Source organism: Alligator mississippiensis, chromosome 9, assembly GCF_030867095.1.
Source record: "Alligator mississippiensis isolate rAllMis1 chromosome 9, rAllMis1, whole genome shotgun sequence".
NCBI lineage: Eukaryota > Metazoa > Chordata > Crocodylia > Alligatoridae > Alligator > Alligator mississippiensis.
The window spans coordinates 76534566-76556220 of record NC_081832.1 but is presented as its reverse complement, the minus strand read 5'-3'; the positions used below and the strand labels follow the sequence as shown (position 1 = coordinate 76556220).

The window sequence follows — 21655 nt, the reverse complement described above, 5'->3', positions numbered from 1 at the left end:
GACAATTTTTAAATCAAGACTGAACGTTTCTCAACAGCGAAGCTCTAATTCAAACAAGAATTAATTCCAGGAGCTCTGAGGGCCTGCGTTAGACAGCAGCTCGGGCTAGATGATCACAATGTTCCCTTCTGCCTGATCATCTATGAAGAATGACAGAAAAGCTATTTTTGAAGCAGTCTACAGGCCTACGAAACTTTACTGATAATATATATTGTCTCCTTCTGCCTGTAAAGTCAGGCTGCCTCATGAGTCCAGCTGCGCAGACCTCTCGGGGAGAGGGAAGTTCTAACTGCTATAATTTTAGAAACCTAAAAATAGCCTGAAACACCTCTTCCTTCCATAATAATACAGCATTTGCAAGGTCAGATGTCTTGGGATCCTATCAAGACTGGAAGCTGATACTGTGGGTACCCCAGGACATCGGGCATGAAACCACACACTGATGTGGGTCTGAACATTGCTGGTCCAGCATCTTCTACCAGTGCAGCACTGGGGGAGGGGAAAGGTAGCTTTAAAGGGAGAGGGATTTTGTTCAAATGAAGGTGGCAACTGTCTGAAGCTGCTCACAGAGTTGGATATAAGTGTTTTATGTGTAGGCGAGGGGCATTGCACTGTATGGATGTCCAAACCATATCACTGCCCTCACTACAGATGGCCATAAGGGATGTCCAAACCGTATCACTACCCTCACTACAGATGGCCATAAGGGATGTCCAAACCGTATCACTACCCTCACTACAAATGGCCATAAGGGGTGTCCAAACCGTATCACTGCCCCCACTACAAATGGCCATTTGGTTGTAGCTGGGTTAGTCTAAGGCAAGGTTCATTGGGTAGATGTGATATCTTTTATGAGACCAACTGAGAAGTTGGAAAAAACGTTCTTTGCAAGTTTTCGGGCACGATCACCCTTCCATAAGGAAATAGGGAATACATGATATATCATGCAGAGATGGCAGGTCTCTGTATCTGGAAAAGTATGCTCCCGAACTCAGCCCTGACATACACAGAGGTAGCAGCGGGAGGAAAAAGCTTTACTTTTGCTAAGCTACAGAACTGGTGAGGAAATTTTGCTTTCCCTCACCCCGTCGCTTTGAGATCACCCATCTCGTGTGCTCAAGTCTTCATTTCCAAGCCAGAGCGGCTTCTAAGGGAAACGCCTGGGCTTACACTCAGCGGGCGCAGAAGAGGATTAACACTCTTGGTGGCAGCTGTCCCTAATGCTTTACCTTTTAAGAGAGATCACACAAATGTCGCTTATTTTTAGATGAAGATCCCCTCTGCCTGACAGAGACCTGATGTTCTCTCCACCACTGATAGGAGCCAGCCTAAAATCGCTTGCATCAGATGCACAGAAACATGAAGCCAAGGTTAAGGGAAAAGTTAGCGACTTCAAAAGAAATAAATCCCAGAGGTTTCTAAGCTTGCTCCCTCTGATAGAATTGACTGTGCCTTTCTTTTCGTGGCTTTGGAAGCTGCTGCTGCTCAGGCAGAGAACAAAGCTTCAGCAAAACAGGGCCCAGAAAACAAGCAGTGCTTCTCCTTGCCATGCTTTTTTGATCTCAAAGAAAGAAATATATAATCCCCAAACGCTTTCTGCTGGCAAACCTGACAGGATATTGGGCCGGTTCCTCGGCCAGTGTGCACTGTTCCAGATGCTGCATTTTTATGCATGCTCAGGATCAGGCTTTCGCAGCCCTGCCAAGATGCAGAAAGTTTTGCTTTCTTTGTGAAGACATGAAAGAAAAAGTTATTTTCTCATCAGGCCACGCGCATTTTGCAGGGCAGCAATGATGTTCCTGCTCTGAAAGCACCAGCTGTCATTTGCCAGCGCTGGTAAAATTGAACTCAGCACTCAGGGCTGCTTTAAAAAACAGTGAGGAAAGGGCAAGTAAGTATTGGGTCAAATCAGCTCGTTTTCTGGTGTCAATGGTCTGCTGCCCATGGATTCATTTATTATGCAAAATGTCCCTGAGGGTTTCCATGCAAACACCTTTCACCCTGTGGATATATCGCAAAAGTGGTGGGTTAAGGCACTTGTACAACACTAGGGCTCTGATTCACCGCACTACCTCTAAGCCATTTTGACTTGGCCTGCAAGTCACATGTTATGTCATATTTCTCCTTAATGATTGGATGAGCACGATGCAAATGCTCATCATATATGAAGGATGCACCTACAATCACAGGTGTGAGCACACGTGCAGATTGCACCAGGCAATCACACGTGCGATCATGCATGTACAGTATGTCCCACATGCTTGAGGAGCATGGTGCTTATTGGGTCTCTGGTGAAATGGGCAGAACCAAGGGCATCATGCTTGTTTTCCATAAATAGTCCCTAGTGTTTGGTTAAACTCTGCTATTTCCATGAATATTCCTGCCAGCGAACTCAAGTGCAAAAAGGCTGTACCAAGATGTTTTCCCTGCTCTGCCATGCCATCTCTTCTGCAGACAGTGCCTGGTACCCTGATTAGCCCTGGGCAGATCCACAGAGCATCTCCTGCCTTGGAAGGACTCTAGATGAGCTCTGGACAGCCCTGCTCTATGATACTATCCTTGCCTGGAGGAGATTTGCTCTTCAATAGGGATCTCTTCTTACCCTTGTTTTACAAATGCTCCACCACTGCTATGGTTTTCAAGTTCCCAAGTGTCCATTTATTGTATTTCCCCCTCTATTACCTATTTTCTGTGCCAAAGTCCCTAGGGACATTTGGAGAAACTGGTTTTGAAATGATGCTGTTTGCCACTGAGTCCTTGCTCCAGCTCAGCGTATCAGAGGCTGTGTTTACATGAGCCGTTTAATGCGCAGTAGCCTAATAACACTGTGTAGTAGCAAGTCACAGCACGGGCAGTGCTAATAGGCTACTGCGCAGTATTATTGGGCTACTATGCAGTAGCATCACTAAGAAGGTGTTCTCCGGTGCATCTCTGGTTACTGTGCATTTAAGCAAGTAAATACACCGTAACTACTGCAAAAATGTAGATCTCTTGGCTCAGAGATATCTTTTATTTGACCAACAGAAGTTGCAAAAAAAAAAAAAAAAAAAAAAAAATCTGCACGATTTTGGCCACTCACACTCTTCATCAGATACATTTTTTGCAATTTCTCAGTTGGTCTAATAAAAGGTATCATCTCTGAACCTCTACAGTTTTGCATTTTTTTTGTCTGAGACCAGCGCGGCTGCCAAATACACCCCAGTAACTACTGCACATTAATGAACGTGTAGATGTGGTCAGAAGGTAGTTCTGCTAATTTCTGCCCTCCCTAAAAAATAAAAATGCACCCCCCCAGAGCACGACGTTCACCTTTTGGACTCCAGCCTCACGCTCAAGAACTCAGGAGGACACAGCGCCTGCGGCAAACCACCACGGCAAACCAGCCCCCGAGAAGCTGAACCTGTCCTCAGAAAGCTGAAAGCCCCGGGAGCCTTTTCATCGCTATTAATTATTTATGGTATGTGTTGGCTGAGGAAGCAGCCTGCTCCTTGCCAGCATCATCCCCTTGGCCCTTGCACAGAGGCTGAGAAAGCAGACGAGAGAGTCAGACTGTTGTCTCAGTCAGCCGGAGAGAGAGAGAGAGACCTAGCATGAGGGTGAGAGGGAAATGGGGAATATTTTCCATCTATATCCATCTATCTATAGTATCTCTGCAGGACCCTCGTGCCTTCATGGGAGTGCTTCACAATCTTAAATGCGCACACACATGCACAGCCTTACGACAACCGTGCAAGGCAGGTAGGTGATATTATCCCCACTTGGCCCTTTGCATATGCAGGTGCGGAGTCCAGTGTACCTCGCTGAGCATAAAAGCCACCAGGAAATGCTAGCAGGCCAGGGGCCCAATGAAATAGTTTCCTTTGAAACACAATTAATAGATAAAGCACAGTACTGAATACACGCCACTTCTCTAAAAGCTTACACGTTGCAGACCGTTAACATGTTAAACTCTCTCATTGTACCGTAGCCATTGAATGCAATGGCACAAGGTCAGTACCGGGCTGGAGCGGGATAATTATGTGGCCATTTTTGCCTTGCAAATTATAGTGTTATCTTGGGACTGGAAAAAGAAATGGCAGTTCACGTTTGATTAATTGGTAGTTTAACGTTTAATTATTAGGGGGCTGATGCTACCTTCTGAGACAAAAAGCTGCAGGAGGGGAAAAAGTACCATTAAAAATGGGTAAGGGAGGGAAACTGTATGTGCCCTACACCTGGGGCACGTGGTAATACTGTGACACCCAGAAGTCTTTGGGGCACGTCTGGCCTCTCAGAGCCCAGGAAATACTTAGCAATGGTCACCCCCAAGTCCTATCCTTGGACACAAGAGCCTTCTTCACCCAGCCCGTGCGTACCACAAGGTTACAGGACAGCTCATATAGCTCCAGGTTACTGGAAGGCTCAGGGGGATCCCACACGCTGCCATTTGCACGTGTCTGCTGCCAGGACTGTGCTAACGGGACATGCAACACTTTAATTACGGTTCACAAATTCAACGGACGTTCAGGCTGGTGGAGAATGAGAGATTAGCACCAGCTGACAGCTGCTTGGTGGCCTCGATGAAATGCCGTGGGAGGTCTGGATCTGGGATCCAGGTGCCCATGACACAAATACTGCTCTCACAATTCGCCTTCAGCTTGGCAAAGAGCAAATCGGTCTGGAGATGAAACGATGGTCATGTCCTGGAGAGCCTCTCCCCAGATCAGGGCTGGCACGTGCCGCCAGAGCAGCGCAGGGAAGCCTGTGCTTCGGCTTTTCCCTTTGCAGCGCAGGGATAAAGGGCTGCAGTTTTGATGACTTTTAATCTAACCCTCTCCATTGGCGTGAAGTTTGGCAATCAGAAACCCTCAAGCCATCATCCCACAAAGATGTGAAATGAGCAGCGCCCAACTCACCAAGTTCGCCAGGATGTAGTGGTAGCCATTCCCATTTTTTTCAAGCTTGATGATCTGCAATGTCAAAAACAAAAGGTTTTATTTGGGGCCTGGTGGAAGGACAGGTGCAGGGAGCGCAACCCAGCTGTTTGTCTCCTCCCCCGTGCAATTCATTTTCCTGGCTAGTTCAAGGACATAGTTTGCCTGGAGAGTGAAAAAGACTGGGAAAAAAACAAAAAAACAGCTAGAAAAAAAGTTAAGCAAAACCCCTTTAACCCGCTGCATCCCAGAGGCAGGGAGACCACAAAGTATTCAAGTTAAAATATGTCCTGTGGGTTTTGGAGAAGAATGGGTACCTTTTATCTACAGGGCCAGATGTATTCTGGTTGCCTCCAAAAAGGAAGGATCACCAGAGGGAGCCCGTTATCTGAACAGCGTAATGAAATCACCGAGCACGACTTCAAATATATTCTCGGGTTGTACAATTCAAAGCACCCACACTTTCACGTCATGGTAAATGCAGCAAAGCTCAGACCGACGTTACTTTAGGCCACTTCCTTTAGCGCTCTCGGGCAGTGTTTGTGTAAGGTTCGACCTAGAAACTACTATGCAAAGCCTAAGCAAAAGTGAATGTTATGTGACGAATGCCCATCTGCAATGATAAGGAGCAGACAGTCTTAGATAGAGGAAGCTTGAAAACAAAAACAGAATCAGAGGTACTGGGACAAAGAGCTTATTAAAATACTAAAAATCACACCCCTAGGCGGGGAAGATATATGCTAATGAAACATATATGTATGTTAATGAGATACATAGCTAAAACACAGGTATAGAGACATGCTCAGTAAAGAACTCCTTGCGTCACTCCTTTATAACCAATTAGCAAACAAGGATGCTTATGAAGATTCAATCTCTTGTATATAAGGGGCTCAGTATTGCATATCTGCTGTGCTTGTTCTGTGAAACTATTCCGCTTGCACCTTTGATTGCTAGCAATAAATCTTTTTTATACTTTCACCCCTGGTATCTTTATTGGCCTTTGCATACCGGGCACGAACCCAGACTTGAGCTGGGGCCTAACATTTGGACTCGAAGGTCGCTTAGGTGGGACTTTTCCCACCTTAAAATGTCCACTAATGATTAATATAATACTAAAACGCACGTGAATGTAAAAATATACTTCTTGGAAAAAACGGGGGTTTGTTTTTATCATGGTGGGACCGGGTTGGTTTTTTTTGACAAAATGGTTGGTGGGATGCAAGGTGCAAAAGGTTGAGGACCGCTGCTCGAGGGTGGGTAATATCTACCAGCCCCACGGCAAAGCCACCCTAAATCAGTGCTGCTCAGTGGATGCTTCCCCTAAGATATGGATTGCAGTTGTATTTCTATATTCACGGTGCCCCTAGAGACATGGTCTTTCTTCGTTGATCCTTGGGTTTGAGCGCTTCTCTATAGGTATCATTGCTTCAAGGCCCGTAATTTTTCAGGTTTCCTTTATCTGTCAAAATATTTCCATTGTCCTCGTGGGAGCAAACGAGCCTTGTTGGGGGACAGAGTCCAGCTGTACCGTTTCAATCACGGCACTTCTGCCCACCCCATGTTTCCATTAAAATCTCTTCCCACTCATTTCCATCAGTGGATTCAAATTCTTACTACGTTGCTAAGGCCAGGTATTACCCAGCTAGGAGCCAAACCAGGTAAAGGAAAAAAAAAAATCCTGTGAGTAAAAATTCAGGCGAGTTGCCCATTATTGAGGGGAATGCGCTATTTGCATTCGGCTTTTTAGCAGGCTAGACCACACCTTATCTCTGCGGTGCTGCAAACAGATTTTGAATTGCCAGCAGAACTGCCAAAGCCCAAGTGACATCTGCAAGACGGCGAAGGAAAGCCAGAAAGATCCCAGCCATTATCATCATTACCAAATGGGTTTCTAATTATCAGACACTTGTTCCTGAGCAACTGATTCATCTGCTTTACCTTTGCCCAGCTCAAGTGCTCAAGTGTATATATTAAAACCTTTCTGACTCCCTATGCTAAAATCCGTGCCTCAATTAGCTCCTCTGCAGAATACATCTGTTAGCGCTTTTTGGTACAAGTAAGTTCGGCGCCAAGACCTTTTCATGCCTCACCATTCTCCTGGGGGGATCATTAGATACGAGTGATGTAGGTAAAGCTGGAACGTCTCCAGGCCGGAGTGGTCCCTCGTGGAAAACTCGGCTCTGCAGCTTGCACTGCATGCCGATTGACGGAGGGCTTCTGGCTGGAGCTCTTCCAGGGATGCATTTGGGGAACAACGGGTACAACTCTCTGACCCTTCCCACATTGTCACTTGAGACCCCACCTATTCATCAAGCCCCCAAATGTACCGAGAAAACATCAGAGGCCTCAGGATGACCACGATCTCTGATCTACTACCATGCGGGAACAGATGTCACCAGTTCCTTGCACCCAAACTCCCCTTGGCTACTTTATCGGGCATCAGCGCCAACCAAATGGAGACCGCCTTTCCCTGGATGATGACTCCTGCTACTGGTTTTTTTTTTGCTATCTTAATTTATTTCAAAATCCTCGCTCCATTCTAATGCTTTTGGATGGAGGTGGCAAGCTGAGGGTATAATCGCATTTATCACTTCATCTGAACATGGGAAGAGGCAGTGCTGGGCTGCATGCTGATACCTCGCTTGGACTAGGCAGGTTTCATTACCCACTTCCTAATGGGCAGAGTTTGACATCTGTTAGCAAGAAATCCTCTCTGAGAGCAAAGCAGCAGAGAAGGGAAGTTTCCCATTATTCATTTTAATGAGCAACAGGGAAGAAACAATACAGTGCTTTGATGGGATGCCACCTACCACTTATTTATCCCATTAAGACAACGCAGTATGGCTCAGTGGATATTTTGCCACCAGCCAGTGGGGCTAGCTCCTAAAAGATAGCTGCCTCAGCAGAGAGAAATGATGCCCCTCTGACAGGGGGCGAAAGAAAACTCCGAAATGGGAAGCAGGTTGGTTTCCCACATCCCTTTAACCCTTAGATGAAGATGAATTTTGGAAGCGAGGTCAGATGAACTCAGGCGTAGCAACTTGAAAGTCGGGCGCAATTACTTGCGCTCGGTGTCGGAGAAGAAGCGAGGAAGATGGCAAGCATCTGCGTGTATGCCTGAGTGACTAATGTCCTATGGCGGTCTTCGGCTTTTCTATTCCACGGGGAGCAAAAATTCACAGCCACCAAGTGACAGTGACAGGCTTGTCAGCGAAGAAGAATGTGCTGAAACGTCCCCGAGAAGCCAAAGCGCATCTCTGGACATGTCACGTAGATAAAAAGGAGCAGACGGGAGCACAAGGGCCGATAGCTGTCCACTGGGCTGCATGGTGCAGCGAGCTAACCCGTCCAGCTGCCGACCTGGGTCTACGTGGGGGTTTGTTTAGTGCTATCCGAGCCCCTGCGAACCACCGACCAACTGCATGGTTAGTGCATCTTTAGCCCGGGGCATTGCAGGTCTGGATTAAAATGCGCTGGCAGGGCTTTCTGGGGGCATTTCATTAATCAGGTGGGAGGTTTAAAAGGCAAAGGAAGTGCTTGCTTACACATGTGGAAGTCACTGCTGCAGGGATTGCCAGGAATATAACCAAGTTCGGAAAGGGCTTAGAGAAATCTCTGTGGAGGACTGGCTGGGATGATGCAGTTGGGGCTGGTCCTGCTTGCAGCAAAGGGCTGGACTCAATGTGACCTCCTGAGGTCTCTTCCGCCCGCCTTTTCTGTGAGTCTATAGGGAGACCATTGACAGAGACTGGAGACTGGGTGGCTCTGGGCCCGCCCCGTGCACCACCTCTTGTCTTCTTATTGTCTCAGGATTAGGACAGCTGAAGTGCTGCTAGGAAGGATGGAATATTTTCCTGTATAAAAGAGCGGCGAACATCTGTACCCAGAAGCACAGCTGCCTTATCAGATAAAAGGGGTCTGCACCCCTCTTCCGACTTCCAGGCATTCAGTTCCCCTATAACCACTTAACTGTGCAGGCCAGTTTGCAAAAGCATGCACAGCAGGCTGGCGGGTGAGCTCTTGAAAATCTCACTCTAGGGACTTCATCTCACCAAGCACAGCTTTTGTTTCTATTGGCATTGTTACAAAAGGTACCGTTTCTGAACCTCCTGCCAGCAGTGGCCGTTTCGGTTGCAAATGAAATCATACGGCTGCTGAGAGCACCTTGGCTAGGGCTGGGAAGCAGGATGAGAAGAAACTGGGCTGGGGGAGGAGAGGAGAAATTCTCCATTGAGAAGTCAAGCAGGTTTCCGTGGGGTGACTGTGTCTACCCAAAATCCCTTTTCTCATGGCATTTCATAAAATAGAGAGCAAAGCCTAAAAACAAATGAAAGTTAAAACTTTCACAAGTCTCAGCATGAAAAATAATCTTAGCCCTCCTGAAAGTATGGATTGAGGAATACATATTTTCAAAACCCTTGAAGACTCTTGCTATAATGCAGGACCATGTGGAAGGAAGTTGGCATTATGTATTTCTTCCCCCCATTTATGAGCCCTTTTTTAAAAAAGGTAAACACCTTGATATTTCCAAGTGGTTGCAAATCAAAAGGATTTTGCTCCTTCCCTTCAGCAAGCTATAAAACATTTAAATAGAAGGGCTTCTTATCTATTAGCTAAACCAGTTTTTAGAAGAGAAGACAGTGTTTTTCCTGCAGTGATAAAAAAAATGGCCAGACCAGTCCATCACTATGGATTAAAAATCAGATACATGCTTTGAAAAAGGACCTCTGCAAGGAGGGAAAAATGCTACAAGATCATCTGAAGTGCGTGTCAAATATAAAACCCCAGGTTTCCAATGTGCTGCATCCCATAAGGCTCAAGCCAGATGCCATTGGCTAGGGCATGTGAAGCAGCACTTCATTTTCTGGCTACTCAGTGGTTAAACAAAAGATTTTGCTTGCCAGAACAGTTAACCTGGCCCCTTTCATAAGCCCTGACCTCATTTAAGGTCAGCTTTTGATCTCTTCTCTATTATTTTTATTGTAGTAGCCCCTAGAGACGTCAGACAAGGATTGATTATGCTAGTCACTGTGCATGCATCTAATGGAAAAGATGACTCTTGCCCTAGACAGCTCACCATCCAAGTGTGAGACAAGACGTGGCAGGTGGCTTCAAATAAACATATGTGAGAAGCACAAGATAGCAGCAAGACCATTATACAGAGCCTGATAAGCAGCAGTCACCGCACGCCAGCTGCCGTGGCAGTGTCAGGGGCTTTGTAGGGGACGTGGAAAGGCGAGTCCCACAGGTGTGGGGGGCCCGAGCGGTAGCTTCGCTGATGGCCCTCTTCTGTGAGAGGGCGAGTGTCAGAGCTGGGGCACGGAGGGGCAATGGGGTTCATGGCACGGACCCATTGAAAAAAAAAAATGGGGAGCAGAGAGAATGAAAAAGTAACATCTTCTGCGCACAGAGCTCTTAGGAGCTGGTTGCAGACGAGCTCGCCGGGGGGAGGGGAGGGGGGGGGGCAGCCAACATAACGAGCTCTGTATAAAGCAGCCAGGCAATTAACCCAAAGAATAAAAATATTGCAGAACAGGCACAGTGTGAAGGTGCAAACCCAGAGGGAGCTCCTAGCCCTCCTCCAGCTCTACCATGTCTTTCATCCCATAAAGGCGAGATGTCTCCGAGCTCACACGCTGACCCCGCAGAAGAGGCCTCCTAACAATGCATCTCGGATACAAGGAGCGAGAAGAGGACTTATCCCAGAGGGACACAGAAGACCCATAGCACGTGCAAGCCCCCTCCCCAAGCAGCCGCTGTCAGCACCACCTTGCCCAGTATGGCGTTCAGCCTCTCGGATTCGCAGTCCACCACCACCAGCCTTTCCTTCTTCTTCTCCAGCTCCTGGAAGAGCATCCTGTATCCTTCCTCTGTCGTCGTCAGGATGTTGACGGCTGTCACCTGCCAGTTCTTCTCCGCCGCCGTATCCAGCACTCTCTGGAGGACTGACAAGCCTGTGATGGGAAGAGACGGGGAAGAGGGGAGCAGGGTGAGAGCCTTGGATTAGTTCATGCATCAGCCTTTATTTCCCCCCTTTCTGGGCGAGTGAAACAGCAAAGCCCTAGTAACGTTTTAAGCCTCCAGCATGCCATCTAAATCCACCTTGACTATAAGTAGTAACTTCTGCTCTTACTCCCTTACCATCATGAAACAACAGGATTCCCTCTCTCCTTCTCTGCAACTACCCACCCATCGTGTGCAGCGGTGCAATAAATGGGGCAATAAACTGGGCTGTGTGGTTGTCCTGCTGCCTGGCTGTGGCCTTGTTGCTCAGTGTTACCGTTTCCTCTTACACTCTTAGTCTATTCAAGCCATTAGCCCCTGTATTCAGAGAGTCTCTCTCTCTCTTTCTCTCTCAACAACAGCAATCAATACAGGAGCGAATACATTGCATCTCTCTGCTGCCTATTGCTCGGAGACTTCAGACTGCTTCAGAAATCTTAATTCTTTGATTTGTGGGGTCACTCAAGCATTGTATGCCTTGCCCTGCATTTGGAGATGTGTGTATGCAGCATCACGGGAGGATAAAATGGGCATGTATCAGCTGCTACAAGTCCTATGGGGAAGTCCAGCAGAACTCCCTCCCACCCCGGCTGCCACGAAACAGGCAGGGGCATCTTTGCTCTAGGGCATGCTGTGAAAAGCCCTTGCTTGTGCTTCTTTGCATGGTCCCATGTCTGCATTGCAGCCCTCCTGTGGTTTTTCTTGCTGGTTGATGAGGACATGGAGGCTTGGAAACCCCCATGCTACAACCCACAGAGCACTCCTCCCAAAGAACAGATGATAATGTCTGTCCACCCAAAGAAAAAGAGTAAATTCAATAATGAGACAATTAGTCCACAGAATCTCGCTCAGTTGGCGATGTGGTCTGCTTTAACACCAAGACTTTCCAGAACTGGTACACAAATACCATGCCTGGGTGTGCAACCATTGTGCCCTGCACACCTAATGTGCACATGTTCGCCCACATGAGATTCACATGGGCAGGCTCTCTGAAAATTAGGCTCTGTGCAATGATTGAATTGCATCTCAGTCATTTCCCTGTTTGACGCCTGAGTGCCTTGGACTTGGAATATTTTCCATTCATTGCTGCTGTTTGTTCCTGCTGAGGGAAACAGCACCACACGCTCCTCCCAACCCGCCTGGTAGGCGCGCCACTCACCCCGGTCGGCATCGTAAATGTAGACGAATTTCTGCCAGCTGTAGTGCTCGATGACACTGATAAGGGCCTCCTGGAGCTCCGGGCGTAGCTGGAGAACAAACTGGTTGGACGTGTCGACAGGGAAGCTGGGCGTGATGAAGCAGACATGGAGGGCCCCGCAGAAGGACGTGAGCATGTTGACCGTCCTCCTCTCGTAAAACCCAAAGATGGCATAAACGCCCTTGGAAAACTGTGAACAGACTGGAGGGGAGAGAAGGAGATGGTCAGAGGAGCCTCAGAGAGAGAAGATTTGGTCTTTCAGCACACAACCATCCTACCCTCCATTAAATAAGGGAGCTAGGAAGTCACAGAGGCCCTGCCCTTCCATGCCGTGCCCCTGCTTTCTAGCTGTGAACTTGCCTTGGCTTAGCGTGCAAGCAAACGAGAGCTTGCCGCTCTCTTGCAGACGCTTCTTCTGCCGGGATGCTATCTGTTGCTGTGAACAATGAAAAAAAAAAAACAAAAAAAAAACACAAGTGTTTTAAAACCCAGTCCTGCTCAATCCCACGGGCTCAGAGGGCATGGAGCGACAGCTGCTCGCTGTTCAAGTCCCTGCCAGACGGGCGCGGAGCGGCAGAGGTGTCAGCCTGTGTGGAAGTTGCCTCCTCCTCAACCGCCCACCCATGCCAGGGGAGGAAAAAATACCAGCGCCGCTCTCTGCAGAAGAGCACAAGGGTTGCATCTCTCACCATAAAAGGCTGCTCTCGCACACACTGGGGGACCGACGGCGGCACGATGGCTTGGGGTGGTATGTGTGTAAGGGAGTGAATCTGATGGATCAGGGCTGTCCGACCTTTTCTAGCCTGAGGGACGAATGTAGCATTTCTTAAAATGCCACAGACCCACAAAACAATGCGATGGGGTGGGCTCTCTGCCTGGCTCTGGCCTCTTCGGCCCTGCTCGGCTTCGGAGTCAGCGAAGGAAGCAGCGAGCTGCAGTTCTGCAGGCTGAATCCTCCCACATCCTCCCCATAGCAACCAGCCTGATTCCGGCACATCCCTTTTCAACCCACCCATTTTCAATCCAGAATCAAAATACACCTATTTCCCTTCACCTCCTGGTACAGCCACCCCCCAAGACTGCCCGTCAGAGCTTCGCGGGCCACTGGTGGCCGACGGCACTGAAGGAAGCAATGACTTCTTGGCCACCAGCTAGCTGGGAACCCAAGATCTGGATGTCCACAGTCACCCTGAGCTATGGGGAGCCCTGAAGAGAGTGAGGGTGATTGCTGCTATAGGATCAGCCACTATAGCAGCAGCTCCTTGCACCCACAACTACTATTACCCTTTTGCTAACTGCAGTCCTGGGCTGGGAAGCATGCTCCCTGGCATCCCTCAAGAGCTGCTTTCAGCCGTGGAGGTGGGGAAACATTGTTCTGCTCAGACCTGCCCCAACTTAGCCCACTGCCTCTTTTCCACGTTACCCCTCTATAAGCCCCTCATCACCAAAGGGCGCTTGTACACGGTGCGTGTGGTTTAGATGCACGTCATGAAACGGCGAGACGTCACGAGACATTCGTGGGAGGAACCACGGGCTCTGCCTTTGGCTTCTTATGGAGGATCCAATTGGCACTGATGGGCACAGTGTCACAAGGGCAGGATTCAGCCTATTCACATTGTTTTAAGGCATTGCGGACAGACCCAAATTCAACATCCGATTTGCACGGTCTGAACAGTCAGTTACCCCATTACCTAGGGGTGGCAAGGGAGGGCATGAAGCAGTGACTGTGGCCTGGCAGCACTGTGTAGCTGGGTACTCAGGGCCAACGCCAGGCAATCAGGCCACTCGTTGTTTCTGATCTCGGCAGCTGCTGGTGCTGCTGTGCAGCGAGATCCCTGTCTCAGGACCGCGGGCTCCTCGGGAGAGCGCTTAATGAGCTTGGGGGAGCTGCTGGAAAAATGCCTCGGGATTTCAGCAAGGCAGAGAGAGGAGCACACACTGTGGGTTGTACAACTCAGTCCCTGATACAGTCAGAGTCATTTAATATCACTCCTGTTTATGACACATCCTGAGTTATTATCAATAAATCTCCAAGCCTGCGGCACTGACGATGTCAGCATTTTCCCTGTGTCACCACTCCTGGCACTAGCGTTTCCTTTCATTGTCACTCCATTCCTAAGGACTCTTGGCTGTGACATTTACACCGACTCAAGGCTCTAGGATCCCCCCCATGTGACATGAAGGATGAAAAGTTGGATGTGACATTTTGGGGTCCCCTAGCAAGCCCTTCTACACTACTTGGGAATCCCTTGATCTGCTCCTAAACTGGTAACAGCCTGCATGGCCTCTTCTGCAGACTCAGCAAGGAGCAGGTGTCTCAGCACGAGCTTCCCCGTGGCCTAGCGGGTCTTTATTCAAAGACTTGTTCCCTTCACTGCCCGAATTTCAAACGGGGACTGGAGGGGCAATCAAGTCACCCGCATATGGCCTGCCAGTTGGCAGACTGGATCAGACCAACTAGTTTAACACCCCTTGTCTGATAGGCACTGGCAAGGCGAGGCTCAGGGCAGAGGCCAGAACACGTGTCGCCGCTATTACTGCTGGTTGGACCAGGTCCAGACACGGCCAGAAACTGGAGCTTGGGGTTTGGCCCAGTGAACAGTTTGAGCCATGCTGCCAACAGAGTGAAGGAACATCTTAGACTCTGCAAAAGGGTTGCAACCCGCACCAGGGATGCAAAAATGACCCAGCAAGGACTGCGGCTCGTCCTTTAAGCTCGAGCACATGACTTGTGAGAAGAGGCTGAGGGAAGTGGGCTTATATAGTCTGCAGAAGAGAAGACCGAGGTGGGATTTGATAGCAGCCTTCAGCTCCCTGCAGGGGATTGCAAAGAGGATGGAGCTGGGCTGGTCTCAGTGGGGGCAGATGGCAGGACAAGGAGCAATGGGCTCAAGCTGCAGCAAGGGAGGTTTAGGTTGGATATTAGGGGGAAAAAAAACCCACTAGGAGGGTGGTGAAGCACTAGAACAGGTTCCCCAGAGAGGTGGTGCAATCTCCATCCTTGGAAGTTAAGACCCGACTAGACAAAGCCTTGGCTGGGATGATGTAGGTGGGGCTGGTCCTGCTTGGAGCAGGGGGTGGACTAGATGTGACCTCCTGAGCTCCCTTCCACCCTCCTTGTCTATGGTGTACTTAAGCAACAACGCTGCAAGGACTGGAAGGAATCCCAGCTCCCGCCTCCCCAGAAGCTGATGGATGGAGCCAAGAGGTTTGGGTCTAGCATGAAGCAAGGAGTTCTCCATTCTTGAAGGAATATGGCTTGAAATTTGAGGGCCGTTCAAAGAACAAGAGTGCTCAAGGCACATGAGGGACCCGAGGCCAAGAGAGCATAAGGGCCGCAATTTCAGAGCTGAGCTCCTTTAACCGCTTGAACAAAAGGGCCAGATTTTCAGCAGACCTCAACACGCTGGCAGCTGAGCTGTTGCAAACGAGAGCAGAGCACTTTTGAAACCCTGATTGCTTAGGAATTGCCCAAAAAGCACACCGGAAATCTGTAGCCCCCCCTGGAAACTTGGACCTCATCATTCCCAAATCTAGTAACTCAAGCGTGACAACACCCAGCCTTTTGCTGCAGTTCACGGGAACGACGACATCCTACACACCTCTGCATTGATAAGAGCTGAAGAAGACAGTGTCCCCCAGTAAGGGACTGACACATTTTGACAGGGAAGTCATGGATGTGGGTGGAAATATGCTTCCAATCATTTCCATGAGGCTGGATCGCAGGTCCTAATGAACAGAGGTATCCGATTTCACATACCGCGAAATCAGAATCGGATCCCTGGGGAAATGGCCGTCAGAGTCGCTGCCTGATTGAAGTGACATTCTTGGTCTAGTTGAACAGATCATTTCCAATTAATAATCCAGGCAATGAGTTTAGCTATATATTTTTTTTTTTAGCAGACCATGATTTCACTGGATCTGATAATTACTCTTTTATTTTTCTGGATTTTTTTCTCCCCACTCTTGTGGCTTGATCACGTACATTCAGCACTCCTACACTGTTCTGAGATACTCCAATTCCACCGTCTGAAACAGATTGCACCGCAGAGGACTGCAAGAACTACCCGTCCTTATTGTCAGTAACTTTTGGAAAAGAACCTCGTTCACATTATGTTCTCAGGCTAATAGAAACCGCTGCTAGCACAGATGATTCGGGGACAAGATGGGCTGAAGGGTATCCGTGTCGGAACGACAGGATTTCCACGTCAATTCATTTGGAAAAGTTATCGTTAATAGTGAAGAGCCTCAGTCACCTTTTCAGCAATAATCCTTCTTGGTTAACTAAACCGAGTGATACCAAGGCAGCGACTGCAAAATTGTTCCAGTCCCAGAACCAGCATGGAATAATTAACGCACATTAAAACCAGAGAAAGAAGATAAATACTTTGTTTACCGCAATACAGGTATGGGGACTCTTGGACTGCACTTCTTTTTACTGACACTGGCATTCAGTTATGAATCCAGACAAGGCTGTCCAAGAGAAATGGGTATTTGCAAACCATCAAAAATGCGTGTCGTCTTTTAAAATGCTCACCCCTAAATATTAACAGCTGCACGTGATTTTTGCTTCCTGAAAAAATTACAAACGGGGTACTTAAATCAGAATAAACGAGTCCAAGAAGATGCATTTGTCGGGTTAGATGGCTAGTGACAGTCCCAAACTTCGCACAACTGCTGCTAACCAGTTGCTGATGCCTGGTATCTACAGGGCTGGCACTTCTTCCATACACCAGCCTGGCATTGAAGCCGGCAGGTCCGTCTCTGACATACATCAAGTGCTTTCAATTATGGTTGGAGATGCAGAGCAGTTAATGGCATGGCTGGCTCCAAGGCCAACGTGGCTAATCGCTGTTCAATAACGACAGCAGCTAGCATTACCGTCACCCTCTCGAACAGCCTGCATTAATGCAGGGTGAGATCACCTGCAATTGCTCCCACACGCTGTTTTCATTGCCTACATGGGACGTCTCCAAGCACTCTCATTTAACAAGTTGGCTAGGATTTCAGAGGAATAGGGTATCCCGGCACCACGCTATCCTGGTCCTTTGGGCACCATCTCCTGCTGCAGCATTGTGGGAGGCGCAGAACATGGTCCCAGAGACGTAATTTGGGAGCGTGGCAGAAGTGGAAGGAAAGACTTCATTGGCACTGAGTTACCTGGTGGGGGAAAAAAAAGCTGCCGCATGGACAGGCTCGGCTTGTGTCTGTTGTAACCGGGTGGGTTGGGACCATCCCAGAGCAAACCTAGATGACACCAGGACTCACTTGGAGATACTTGGTTGTGAGTTAAGGAACAGCTGGTGTTGGTATCGTGGTGCCAGAAGAGGAGGCTTGCCCTCCCACTCCCAGAGAGAGCGTACTTATCACGGCAGCTGGTGAGCAAATGGCAGGGAGAGGCTTTTAATTGTATGGGGAAAGAGATGGCACTAAAAAGGACTGTCAGATGCCTTGTTATCCTTCCTAGGTTCCCGCACTCCTATCTGGCTGTATTTGAGCTGCCATCCTGCGGAGGCAACAGACGTTTTGCAAATACTTTGGCTGGGAACCATCCTGAGGACAGCGTGCCGGCTTCAATTTGCTGGTGCTCCTCCTCAAAAACATACATTCAAAAATTCTTCTCTCTTCCCAAAGTGTCTTCCTCCCAAGTTTGTTTGACAGAAAGATCCCCAAGGTCAATTATTTAAACCTGAAGGGGTTAGGACAAAAAAAAGTCACCATGCTGAAAGCATGCGGAGGATGTCACTCTTTCGCTGACATCTGTCAGTAAGCTGAAGGCACTTTGTATCTGGGGACCTTAGCAGAGGGCAGTGAAGTAACACAGGGACCCTGCTTCCCAATTTAAACTGCGCATTTTCACTGCAGAGGAGAAAGGTGGTGAAGAAATTCAGAATAGCTAACAAGTTCTGCAGCGTGCTGGTCTATACATCCCAATCAGATAGGTGGCAGGGGCAGTGTAGGGAGGAGATACTGTGATCCCAGAAGGATACTGGAAAGATGGGGAGGATCTGGTGGGAACCAGGGAGCAGGACTCTGCGTAAGGAGTTGGAGACGATGCCGTGCAAGAATCTTATCAGCAGCTTCCAGTTGCATTTGCTTTAAACCGGTGGCATCCTTTCAGGCCAAAACCATTCCTGCATTTCCTGTATTACACGTCACTCCGTTATTCCATACGAAACTTGGAAACTTGGGTTAGACAAAAGGACTTTGAGTTCTCAGGGGTCTGCCAAGGGAAAACCGCGGTGCCGCCAATGCCTCTGCAATGGCACAGAATGGATCGGGCGAGATACTGCTACCAGCACGCGGCCTGTGCCCTAGGTTGCAAAGAAAAGCAAAATCCCACAAGATCTCTGCTCAGTTAATCTTTTCCAACTCTAAATCTAGCAGTCAGTTTAGCTAGACATGCCAATGAAGAATCAGAGAGAGGGCTTTCTGAGCCCCTTGAGGCCCATGTTCACCACATCCAGTGTCCAAGGTGATTCAGGGAGAAGGGTAGGAGGGGAAGCAAACCCAGAACACATCTGGCCATGTATGGATCATATGACCAGATAGAAGGGATTTGACTGTAGCCATTGTCCTAATGCTGGATGGCAACTGTAAGGCGAGGGCAATGCCGAGATTCAAAAACAGCGGGACTCCCACATCATAAGGATCAGGAGAGATTACCAAGACCCTTCCTTAATCACTGACAAGTCACAGACTTCCTCCAAAAGCGAGGCATTTTGAATTGTTCAGAAAGACACCCAGTTTTGGGATCGTCTCCAATGATCCAACATGCAAGCTTCACATGAATATTATAACTTCATTTGCAAGGCATTAAAAAAAATACAACGCTCTGAACAACTGAGGCCTCATTACCGCACCGCGACACTCCCTTCACCTCCGCAAAGGCACCGAAACAAAACATAATCCTCCAGATCCGAACTCGGGGCAAGCCAACCCCCTGCCCCCGGGGGTGTCGAGACTCCAGATCCGAACTCGGGGCAAGCCAACCCCCTGCCCCCGGGGGTGTCGAGACTCCAGATCCGAACTCGGGGCAAGCCAACCCCCTGCCCCCGGGGGTGTCGAGACTCCAGATCCGAACTCGGGGCAAGCCAACCCCCTGCCCCCGGGGGTGTCGAGACTCCAGATCCGAACTCGGGGCAAGCCAACCCCCTGCCCCCGGGGGTGTCGAGACTCCAGATCCGAACTCAGGGCAAGCCAACCCCCTGCCCCCGGGGGTGTTGAGGAGCAACTCCGGAGGCTTTGCTCCGTCACTCCGTGTATACGTGCGTGTGCACGCGTGCTTCAGACCAAGTGGGTGTACGAGTCACTTATTTTTAGCGGTCTCTGCCCGAGGCGCCCCTGGCACAGTGATGGAGAACCTGACATCAGGTTGGAGGAGCCTGTGGAAGGTCGACGAAAGGGTGCTGGTGTCCGTTCAGATTAGGAACAACTCAGCTTGCCTCACAAACATTTGTCCTCGTGGTTCTCCGGCATGGCTAAAGTGCCACAGCTCATCTCTTCACCACATCCTAATGACAGTGGATGCCCACAGATTTCTCTAGCAACCTCCCCATTACACATTTTCCATATCCCCCCTTTGCATTTGACATATCTGTGTCGCTAAAGCTAGATATGATCAGTCTATTTGATCAACTGCAAATCAGCCCGCTATTAGGCCACAAGACATATTATTTTCTAGTTTAAAAAGCATTTATAAAGGCACAAGGGCCCAGTTTTCTTTCATCATTTTTTTTCTGTGCTACTTATACTAATCTCCGAGAAGCTTGACACCAAAATCAATTTCCAAATCAAGGTGTTTTTTCCTCCTCCGTCACTTACGAACACCGGCTTATTATCCTCGGGCTTCTCGCGAAGGGTTGTGCTGCAGGCGCTCTGTTTCCTTTGTTGTTAGTTAAGAAAGAATCAAAGCATTAAAAAAAAATAAAATAAAATAAACCGCCTAGATATAACAATAAAGAAATGATATGGATTTTTTTTTTTTACAAGACAGACAGATACTTGAATTTGGGGACTGGCTGGCAACTGTGTTCCTACTGAGCTAACGTCAGCTCAAAATGGATTATACCTGCTGAGTATCAGGGGCCAAAAACAGCAGCAGAATTGATCTTCTTGCTATCAGAAATCAATATAATGGAAACAGGTCTTTCCTGGGTGTTTTCAGTGGTTCAAGTGTCTAGCTGGGGTCATCTAGACCCAGCACTCTTTCCTGCCTATGCAGGGGGTCGGACTCGATGATCTATTGAGGTCCCTTCCGACCCGAACATCTATGAATCTAAGTGTCCTTTTGATTTAGATTCAGGATGCCTCTTATGATTCACTGGTGCAAATGTGGGTATAGGGACCCCGATTTGACCCTTGACTTCTTTATCAGCCCATTTAAAACTTCCACGACATAGTCCCTGCTTTTGAATTCCCTTTTAGCTTGTGTTGAAACTTGGTCCTTGTTTACTGTGACCCTGCAGGGGGGAACCCATGGGGGGTGCATCCACATTTGAAATGTCCTCCTTTTATCATCTGTCTCTAAAAGGTCAATAGTAGAGCTGGCTGAAAAATGCAGAAGAGAAAGGCCGACTCTTTGCAGTGCCTGAAGAAGGGTGTTTGTGTCCGAAAGTTTGCAAAGAACAATTTTTCCAACTATCTAGTTGGCCTAATAAAAGATATCACATTTACCCAAAGAACCTTGTCTGTAGAAGAGAAAGGAGGATTTCACCCATATTTTAACAAGCTTTTGTCTGATTTTTTTTGACTCATTAAAGCTTTGGGGTTTTTTTAAAGTGTCTACACCTTGAAACAATTAAAGAGATCCTGTCACTGGTCTAATTATGCATTAATTTCCTCCATGAATTAAGCTGCCTAGCTGGGAAGGAGACTACTGTTGCATCATCAGAGACCACGAGCTCTCTGTAACGGGGGGAAAAAAGAAAAATGATTGAAGTTGATTGAGTGCAACACAGGTACCAGTTGCAAAGAGCTGCATCGGGGTGAACTTGCTGGCAAGTGCTACATGCTTATGAAGTGTGCTTTATATCAGAAAGATCTCATCCTGCCATCTGCTCCCCGACAGCTCCAGTGTGCATCAGGACTGCAGGTCTCAGGTTCAGGGGGTTGTAAACAGGTCCCCCTCCATCACCCCAATAGCACCTGAACTGGGCTTGGATCTAGTTGCCAGTCAACCCTTGAGCTCCACGACCATCAATGAATGAACCCTTTGCAACACCAGTGAGAGGTAGCTACCTAATAATGTTCCCCCTTTAAGAAAAGAAGAGAGATGTTGAGGTTTTCGCCCCAGGTGTCAGAATAGCACCCCAGCAAGGACACCTGGCACTGGGACAGATGTTGCATAAACCAGTTTGACCCAAATCGGTGATACTACATTCAACCAGGTTTAATCTCAAACCGGTTTCAGCCGTTTTCAAACTGGTTTGTGTGCATTGAATGTCTGTTCTGTTACAGGTTTAAATCAGCTTCTGATCACTTATCCCGGTTTGTGTGTCATGTCTGTCCCTAGCCCTGATCCTCAGTCCCCTTCTCTGCC

At 48.4% G+C, this 21655-nt stretch overlaps 1 protein-coding gene across 3 annotated transcripts in view; it reads right to left on the bottom strand.

Annotated features, from left to right (window-relative positions):
• GRIA1 (glutamate ionotropic receptor AMPA type subunit 1) overlaps window positions 1-21655 on the bottom strand; it is a 141331-nt gene that overhangs the window by 54977 nt on the left and 64699 nt on the right. For all 3 annotated transcript variants that reach the window (XR_009454830.1, XM_006264269.4, XM_006264268.4), the window contains exons 3-5: window positions 12076-12315; window positions 10683-10867; window positions 4896-4949 (exon numbers count right to left, since the gene is read on the bottom strand). Coding sequence is in view for 2 of the 3 variants with exons in the window: in XM_006264269.4 (XP_006264331.2) it covers window positions 4896-4949; window positions 10683-10867; window positions 12076-12315 (479 nt within the window). In the remaining variant the exon portion in view is untranslated. The remainder of the gene's footprint in view (window positions 1-4895; window positions 4950-10682; window positions 10868-12075; window positions 12316-21655) is intronic.